Genomic DNA, 8,876 nt, shown 5'->3' with positions numbered 1-8,876 from the left:
AACTACCTGTACTCCTCATGGTTTTATAAACCTCTATAAGGTCACCCTTCAACGTCCCTAGTGAAAAAAGTCCCAGCCTCTCCTTAAAACTCTCACCGTCCATTCCTGGCAACCTCCTTGCAAATCTCTTCTGAACCCTCTCCAGCTCCATTTCTGTTTGCTTCTCTTTGGGGGAGGTCGAGAGGAGATTTGATCAAGGCTTTCAAAGCCAGGATTCGTTTTAGCTGAGGGATCTAAGGAGGAATTGGGTGATTATCTGGGGAGGAGGAGGAGGAACGTGCAGAGTCCCAGGGAGAAGGCAGAAGGAGTGGCACAAGATGCATCCCACATTCAGGGACTCAGTGCAGGTACAGTGGGCCAAATGATTTCCTCTGTACGCTGTGACTGTCCTTAATTTTCGATAATCTGTCAATCTGCCCTTCTTTTCCAACCCCCCCACCCACCTTCTCAAAGAAAAAGCCCCAGAACGTTTTATTTAATGACCTCAACAACTTGCGTTTCTGTAGCGCCTAGCGTCCCGCAGGAGCGGCTATCGAGCAGAATGTGACAACCGAGAGATGTCAGGAGATGCTGGAACAGGTGATTGATAAGCCACTCGAAGAAAAGACGAGACAGAGAGAGACGGAGAGTTTTAAGGAAGGTTAGGGCCCAGATGACAGGAGTTCACGGTTGGAAAAGAAATTGGGGACGCGCTGTTGCAGAATCGGGGAGCAACGCACCGCTGTTGCACCTAGCAGTGAATGACCGTGACGGTGACTCAGCCAGTTTGCTGTTCTGACAGGAATTTGGTTTCTGATTTGGGAGAGTTTCAACCTCAGACAGCTGCTGATGTTGATGAGGCTTCCAGAGGCTAGCTCAGGCAGCAATGTGTTTGACAACTGCTCAAACAGTACCTCCCCAATGGAATCTTGTCTCTTCGCTGAACAGCGTCAAGCCTTTTATGGTGTTCTGTCATCGTCCATGGTGCCAAACTGTGTGAGCTATTCCACAGTTGACATGGTGTTTCTGAAATGGCAATTTCCAATTGGAGAACACATTGGTTTCCCGTCAAATAGACCACCAGCTGTGTTCCTCTTGGCCTACTTTTAACGTGTTTTTTTAAAACCAATTCCTCAATTTTCTTTTAACCACACAAAGAGGAAGCCATTGGGTCAGGTAGTAGAGTCATAATTACTGTACACGCGCCCCACTTATCGGAGGTATCCTGGCTTTGTTCAAACTATTCAGTAATAACCCTGTGCTGTCCCTTTACTGGGCGTGTTTGATGGGCAACAGTGTACAGGGAGCTTTACTGTGTATCCAACCCTGTGCTGTCCCTGTCCTGGGCGTGTTTGATGAGAGGGGGCAATGTAGCGGGAGCTTTACTCTGTACCTAACACCGTGCTGTCCCTGTCGTGGGAGTGTTTAATGGGCACAGTGTACAGGGAGCTTTACTGTGCATCTAACCCTGTGGTGTCCCTGTTCTGGGAGTGTTTGATGGGGACAGTATAGAGGGAGCTTTACTTTCAGTGTAGCTGTACTTTCAGTTGAAAAGAGTAGAGGGAGCTGGTGGCCCCAGGATTTAGTAACTCCGATGACTGCTCTGTGAATGTGAGCTCGAATCCCACCGCTGGAGCTGGTAGAGTTTAAATTCAATTAATGAAATGTGAAATTGAAAGCTAGTCATGGCCATGGTCACCATGAACTTATTGTCAGTTGTTGTTAAAAACCCATCTGGTTCACTATAATGCCCTTAGGGGAAGGAAACTTCCATCCTTACTTGGTCTGGCCTACACGTAACTCAGACCCACAGCAATGTGGTTGACTCTTAACAATAAAGGATGGGCAATAAAAGCTGGCCTGGCCTCATCCCGTGAATGCACAACAAGGCAGCGCCTTCTAAACCCACAAACAATACCACATGGAAGGACAAGGGCAGCAGATACATGGGAGGACCACATCCTGCACTTTTCCCTCCGAGCCATTCCCCATCCTGACATAGAAATATGTCAGTCGTTCCTTCAGTGTCGCTAATGGCACTGGGTGGGGGGGGCAGCTGGAGGGCAGCTCATCACCCCGCCTTCTCAAGGGGGTAATCGGAAGTGGGCTCCAAATTTTGACAATGTCTACTTGATGTCTCAGGATCTGGACCAGGCCTGGAACCCTGGGAGTTGAGAACGTGTTGCCAGGGAATTGCAGAGTGCTGGAGTGAGAGGGGGTGGGGGTTGAATGTTGAGGGACCAGCTGGGAAATCTTGGAACCTGAGGAAGCAGTAATATTTGACACAGCTCCATCATTTCAAAATGACGTTGGGCTGATCCTGTTGTGGCTTCCACTCTAGTTCCCTGCACCTTGAATAAAGGGCAAAATATTGTGAAACAGCTGGGAAAACTCAGCAGGTCTGGCAGCATCTGTAGAGAGAGAAACGGTTAATGTTTAGAGTTCGGTTTTGACTCTCCTTCAGTTAACCTTTGACTCCCTTATCTATCAAAAAGATCTGTCTAACTCGGCCTTCAATATGTTCAATCACCCAACCTCTACTGCTCCCTTTGGCAGGGGAAGGCCATTCCAAACATTAATGACTGAGGGGAAAAAAAATTCCTCCTCATTTCTGTCTAAAGTCTTTGTTTTTACACTGTGCCCTACAATGCTGGATTTCTCTGCGAGGGGTAATATCCTCCCACCATCTACCCTGTGGTAAACTGGTTAGCAAGGTTAGATCACGTGGGATCCAGGGAGGAGCTAGCCAATTGGAAACAAAATTGGCTGGAAGGCAGGAAACAGAGGGTGGTGGTGCAGGGCTGCTTTACAGACTGGAGGCCTGTGACCAGTGGTGTGCCACAAGGATTGGGGCTGGATCCACTGCTTTTCGTCATTTATATAAATGATTTGGATGTGAACATAGGAGACATGGTTAGTAAGTTTGCAGATGACAACAAAATTGGAGGTGTAATGAACAGTGAAGAAGGTTACCTCAGAGTATAATGGGACCTTGATCAGTTGGGCCAAGGAGAGGCAGATGGAGTTTAGTTTAGATAAATGCAAGCTGTTGCATTTCGGTAAGGTAAACCAGTGCAGGACTTACACAGTTAATGGTGTAGGGTTCTGGGGAGTGTTGCCTAACAAAGAGACCTTGGGGTACAGGCTCATAGTTCCTTGGAAGTGGAGTCGCAGGTAGACCGGGCGGTGAAGAAGGTGTTTGATACGCTTGCCTTTATTGGTCAGTGCATTGACTGTAGGAGTTGGGAGGGTCACGTTGCAGCTGTACAGGACATTGATGAGGCCACTTTTGGAATACTGTGTTCAATTCTGGTCTCCCTGCTATAGGAAGGATGTTGTGAAACTTGAAAGGATGCAGAAAAGATTTACAAGGATGTTCCAGGTTTGGAGGGTTTGAGCTATAGGGAGAGGCTGAATAGCCCGGGGCTATTTTCTCTCGAGCTTCAGAGGCTGAGGAGTGACCTTCATTGAGGTTTATAAAATCGTGAGGGGCATGGATAGGGTGAATAGACAAAATCTTCCCCCCAGGGTAGGGGAGTCCAAAACTAAATGGCATAGGTTCAAGGTGAGAGGGGAAAAGATTTAAAAGGGACCTAAGGGGCAACTTTTTTCACGCAGAGGGTGGTGCGTTTATGGAACGAGCTGCCAGAGGAAGTGGTGGAGGCTGGTACAATTACAACATTTAAAAGGCATCTGGATGGGTATATGAATAGGAAGGGTTTAGAAGGATATGGGCCAAATGCTGGCAAAGGGGACTAGATTAATTTAGGATATCTGGTCGGCATGAATGGGCTGGACCGAAGGGTCTGTTTCCGTGCTGTATGACTGTGACTGTATGTGTCTGTGGGATTTATTTGGGGGTGGGGGAGGTGAGCGGGTGTTGGTATCTCATCTTGAGATGATGTAGAGTTGAGCAGGAATTGTTTTGGAGTCTGGAGATTTTTATTCCTATTGATGTGATCGGGGTTGGGGGGGGGGATCGGATTTCAAGTTGCGGTTGATAAATCTGACCCGTATTTTTTTGTTTGTTGTACTTTTCAGTAACATCTTGGTTTGTTGACGAGCAGTGTTTCTAAGATGGCGTCGGTGGTCAAGGAGCCGTCTGAGATGGCGACGCAGAAAGGGGCCACGAAACCACAACCCAAGCCGCCCTTGAAACCGAAGCCCCCCGTGCTGGTCCACAGGGCTGGGAAGCAGAACAGAGCTCACACTGCCTCTGCCATTCTAGAACCTTCCACCGGGCCTGATGGCTGGCAGAGCGACACCGAGGTGCAGGTGAACAGCCCTCCGGCCCCTGCCAGGCAAAGAACCTTGGATGAAGCGGGAGCCGGAGATGTCCTCTCCAGCTCAGGAAACGTCCGGAAGATGCGGGAGTTGTTCGACAAGGCTTCGGGCCTATCCTCGGAGAGTGAGGAAGCGGCAGCCAAGGAGAAGCCGGCTCGGGGGTCTGTGCAGCCAGAACCCGCGCTGGAGGTCCCTGAGGTAACCAGGCCGGTGCCCAAGGCCCGGAAGAGGCCCCTAGCGAAGGGGGCAGCCCTGACGGATGACCCAGTGAGCTGTGGCGGTGGGGGTCAGGTACCACCAGTGCCCGAGCGGCCGCCAGTTGATCTGCATCCGAGTCAGGAAACTTTGCGAGGTATGCGAGATGTTGTTAGTAATCATTTGCCCTCTGTCCCTCTCCCTCTGCCTCCTCTCCTCACTTTCTCTGTCCCTCTTCCTCTCTGTTTGTCTCACAAACCCTCCCCCTCTCGCTTGTTCTCACCCTCCTCAACCCGCTGTGTCTCCACCCCGTCTCAGTCTCTCTTGCTTTCCCCTCACTCACTCCTCCCTCTCACCCTCCACCTCGCTCACTACCCCCCTTGTTCTCTCTATGACCCCCTCGCTCTCCTTACCCTCCCCCTCGCTCTCAGTCCCACCCACCCCCCCCTCCCCGCCCAACCCCTCACAGGCTCTCCTTCCCTCCCCGCACGCTCTCCTTTCCCCGCCCCCACCCCACATGCTGTCCTTCCCCAAGCTCTCTGCTCCCCCCCAACCCCACCGTTCCGGCGCGCTCTCTCTCTCTCTCTGTTCACCCCCTTTCTCTTCCCTTTTTAAAAATGGCTCCCCATCCCCTTTGTCTAAGAACTGGGGGGGGTGGGGATAGTAGAACTTTGCCACATGCTACATAAATTTTGGTTTGATTGATTAACAGCAGGGAAGAAGCTGTTCTTGAATCTGTTGGTACATGTTTAGTATCTTCTGCCTGACGGAAGAGGTTGGAAGGAATTATAACCTTGGAAGTGGTGGGAGGGGTCTTTGATCATAAATGAGGGGTCTCATAGAAACTGTCAAATTCCAACAGGACTGGACAGGGTACACACTGGAATGATGTTCCCAATAACGGGGGGATGTCCAGAGCGAGGGTCACACTCTAAGGATACAGGGTGGGCCATTTAGGACTGAGCTGAGGAGTATGTGTATTCACCCAGAGAGTGGGGAGCTTGTGGGATTCTATGCAACAGGAAGCAGTTGAGGCCAAAACATTGAATGTTTTTAAGGAGTTAGGTATAGTTTTTGGGTCTAAAGGGATCAAAGGGTGCAGGGGAGAAAGCAGAACTTGATGATCAGCTGTGATTGTACTGAATGGTAGAGTAGGCTCAAAGTCTGAATCTCCACCTCCTAGTTCCTACGAATGATAGAATGGCTTAAAGGGCTGAATGGCCTAGTTTCTACGTTTCGACACCAGGAGTTAGTTGTTGATTCATCTGATTCATCGCTGTCTTTTAGGGAAAGTCATCTGTCATCAAAAAGTTGGTTTGCAGATGCAGCAAGTAATGAAGAAGGCAAATGGAATATTGTCTGTCATTGCTAGAGGGATGGAGTTTAAAAGCAGGGAGGTTATCTTGTAGCTGTACAAGGTGCTGGTGAGGCCACACCTGGAGTACTGTGTACAGTTTTTGTCTCCTTACTTGAGAAAGGATGTACTGGCACTTTTGGTTTAAAAGTCTGATTCCATGCCATCCCCCCTTGCTCTTTCCTGCAGGACTCGAGACGGAGACAGAGATGGGGCCGCTGGCGGCAGGAGAGATGGCGGACGTGTGGCAGTGTCCACCTGGCTGCCTGTGCATGTGCCACCTCAAAAGGCCCGGGATGGTGCTGGTCTGGAGATCGCTGTCGGGCGGCCAAGATGAGACGGACGGTTCAGATCACTCCGGCTCGGATTCCTCAGGGAACGGGCCTTTCCGCTTTGTCCTGCACGTCACCGACGCGGAGGTGAAGGAGGAAGTCGCCTCCCTGGAGGCGGAGACAGCGGCCATTTTGGGAAACGGCAGTAACAGCGGCTTCTCCCTCCACCCCGGGTCAGAGGTCGTCTCTAAGGAGGACGGTCTGCCCCTCGAGCCGCCGGCCATGCCCAACCGAGTCAACGCTGTGCCCAAACCCCCACGTAGGAACAAACCCGTGGCCCCCGCTGACTCTGCGCGGTTACCTCACCGGAGGCTCGCTCTCCTCAAGCAGCGGTACACGGCCTCTGACCTGGATAAGATCTCCAAGTGTGTGGGCGAACTGAACCTCCACATCCAGAAGCGCCAGCTCCCACCAGCTGGTGACCAGCGCCCCGCTGTGGCAGAGGAGACGGCCTCCCACCAGCCCGTGCCGGCCTGCAACCTACCGATGCTCCCCAGCCCCAAGGTGACGCGTTCTGCACCCCCCAGTCCCAAGGACAAGCACCAGCCCGCGGTTTACGATGAGGTTTATGACCTAGGTACGGGCCTGCTTCTGGAACCTTCTCGTCTCGTTGCGAGGACTCTCTTGTACGGCAGGTGTTGGCCTCCCCCAGAGCAGGAGTAGGCCATTCTGCCCCTCAGGTCTGCTCCTCTGTTCAATATGACCATGTTGTTTTGTCTAACTCAGTATCCTCTGAGTCCCCACTTTCTCCCCACTTCTCTCGCCCTTTGTGTGAGTGGGCAAATAGAATCACTACAGTGTGGAAAAGGGTTATTTGGCCCAGCTAGTCCACCCTGATCCTCCAAAAGAGTATCCCACCGAAATCCAACCCTCCTACCCTATACCCGTATTTCCCATGGCTTAAGCCACCCATCCTGCATATCCCTGGACGCTATGGGGCAATTTAGCATGGCCGATCCGCCCTAACCTGCACATCTTTGGACTGTGGGAGGAATCCCGTGCCGTCACGGGTAGCATGTCTGTGGGGAGTTTGCATGTTCTCCCCGTGTCTGCGTGGGTTTCTTCCCACAAGTCCAAAGATGTGCAGGTTAGGGTGGATTGGCCGTGCTAAATTGTCCCATAGTGTCCAGGGACATGCAGGCTAGGTGGGCTAGCCATGGGAAATCCAGGGGTAGGGGTCTGAGTGGGTTGCTTTTCGAAGAGGTCGATGTGGACTCGACGGGCCGAATGGCCTGCTTCAACACTGTAGGGGTTCTACGATCTCTCTACAGAGAGCTGGCTTCGGGTCAATGGCCTCCATCTATCCTGTAGCACCTCGACGACTTAATTGCTGTGCCTCAGTAGCTCGGGAGAGTGACGATTAAATGGGGAAGGAGTCTGTGGGTGGCTAATTTCCGCGTGAATTTGGGCTCTTCAAAAGAGTTAGTCCAGTTTTGCCTGGAGCTCTCTGAAATCTAGTGCAATGTGGTACATACTGGGGTTATGAGAAACAGCTATCATCTATGTTCCATTGGGTAGATTCACTGCCACCAATTATCACTTTTTTAATTGATTTCATACACAACGGAATGTTACTTTTTTTAACTATTATCCAGCGTCCAGTCCTCCTTGTTGGTAGTTGGTGGTAGAGGAAGGTGTCATGAGACCTTCATAGGGTTGATCTTGTTGAGTAGAATAGGTTTGTTCTGAAGCTAGTTACATTTAATCTCAGTCAGAGTCATACAGCATGGAAACAGACCCTTTGGTCCAACCAGTGCGTGCTGACCATAATCCCAGACTAAACTACCCCGACCTGTCTGTGTTTAGCCCATATCCCTCCAAACCTTTCTTAGTCATGATCTTATCCAAATGTCTTTCAAATGTTGTAACTGTACCTGCATCCACCACTTCTTCTGGCTGTTCATTCCACACATGAACCACTCTGTGTTTAAAAAAAAAAAGGTTGCCCCTCATGTCCTCCTTAAATTTTTCTCCTCTCACTTTAAAAATAAGCGTGCTGGTCTTGAAATCCCTCACCCTAGGGAGAAGACAGCTGCCATTCACCTTATCTATACTCCTCATGATTTTATAAACCTCTGTAAGGTCACCCCTCAACCTCCTAGTAAAAAATGTCCCAGCCTATCCAGCCTCTCCTTATGACTCAAACCCTCGATTCTCAGCAACATCCTGGTAAATCTTTTCTGAACCCTCTCCAGCTTAATAATATCCTTCCTATAACAGGGTGACCAGAACTGGACACAGTACTCCAGAAGAGGCCTCACCAATGTCCTGTACAACCTCAACATGACGTCCCAACTCCTTTACTCCAACAGTCTGAGCAATGAAGGCAAGCGTGCTAAACACCTTCCTAACCACCCTGTCTACACGTGATGCAAACTTCCAAAGAATTATGTACCTGAACCCCTAGGTCTCTACAATGCTACCCAAGGCCCTAGTTTTAATTGGTTAAGTCCTGCTCTTGTTTGTTTTACCAAAATGCAAACCTGGCATTTCTCCACATTAAACTCCATCTGCCACTCTTCAGCCCACTGACCCAGTTGATCAAGTTTTGTGAGATGTTCCTCTGAGACTTGACGCTGACCTATGGGTAAATGCATGTTACTGTTAAGCTACAAATTACGTAGCACCGACTGGTCAGTTCCTCCCAGGAATGGCCCTTTAGAAGTCTAGACGGGTGGAGCTTGACTCACTATCAGTTAACCCTTGGGGCTGCTATACGTCTCGCAGGGCAT

At 50.4% G+C, this 8,876-nt stretch overlaps 1 protein-coding gene across 1 annotated transcript in view; it reads left to right on the top strand.

Moving 5' to 3' along the window:
• LOC109925324 (ephexin-1-like) overlaps positions 1-8,876 on the top strand; it is a 44,057-nt gene that overhangs the window by 1,956 nt on the left and 33,225 nt on the right. The window contains exons 2-3 of the mRNA XM_048620271.1: positions 4,021-4,615; positions 6,002-6,721. Of these exons, the coding sequence (XP_048476228.1) occupies positions 4,057-4,615; positions 6,002-6,721 (1,279 nt within the window). The 5' untranslated portion in view covers positions 4,021-4,056. The remainder of the gene's footprint in view (positions 1-4,020; positions 4,616-6,001; positions 6,722-8,876) is intronic.

The sequence above is a fragment of the Rhincodon typus genome, chromosome 45, assembly GCF_021869965.1.
Source record: "Rhincodon typus isolate 14 chromosome 45, sRhiTyp1.1, whole genome shotgun sequence".
NCBI lineage: Eukaryota > Metazoa > Chordata > Chondrichthyes > Orectolobiformes > Rhincodontidae > Rhincodon > Rhincodon typus.
This window is presented reverse-complemented; position numbering and strand designations above follow the sequence as displayed.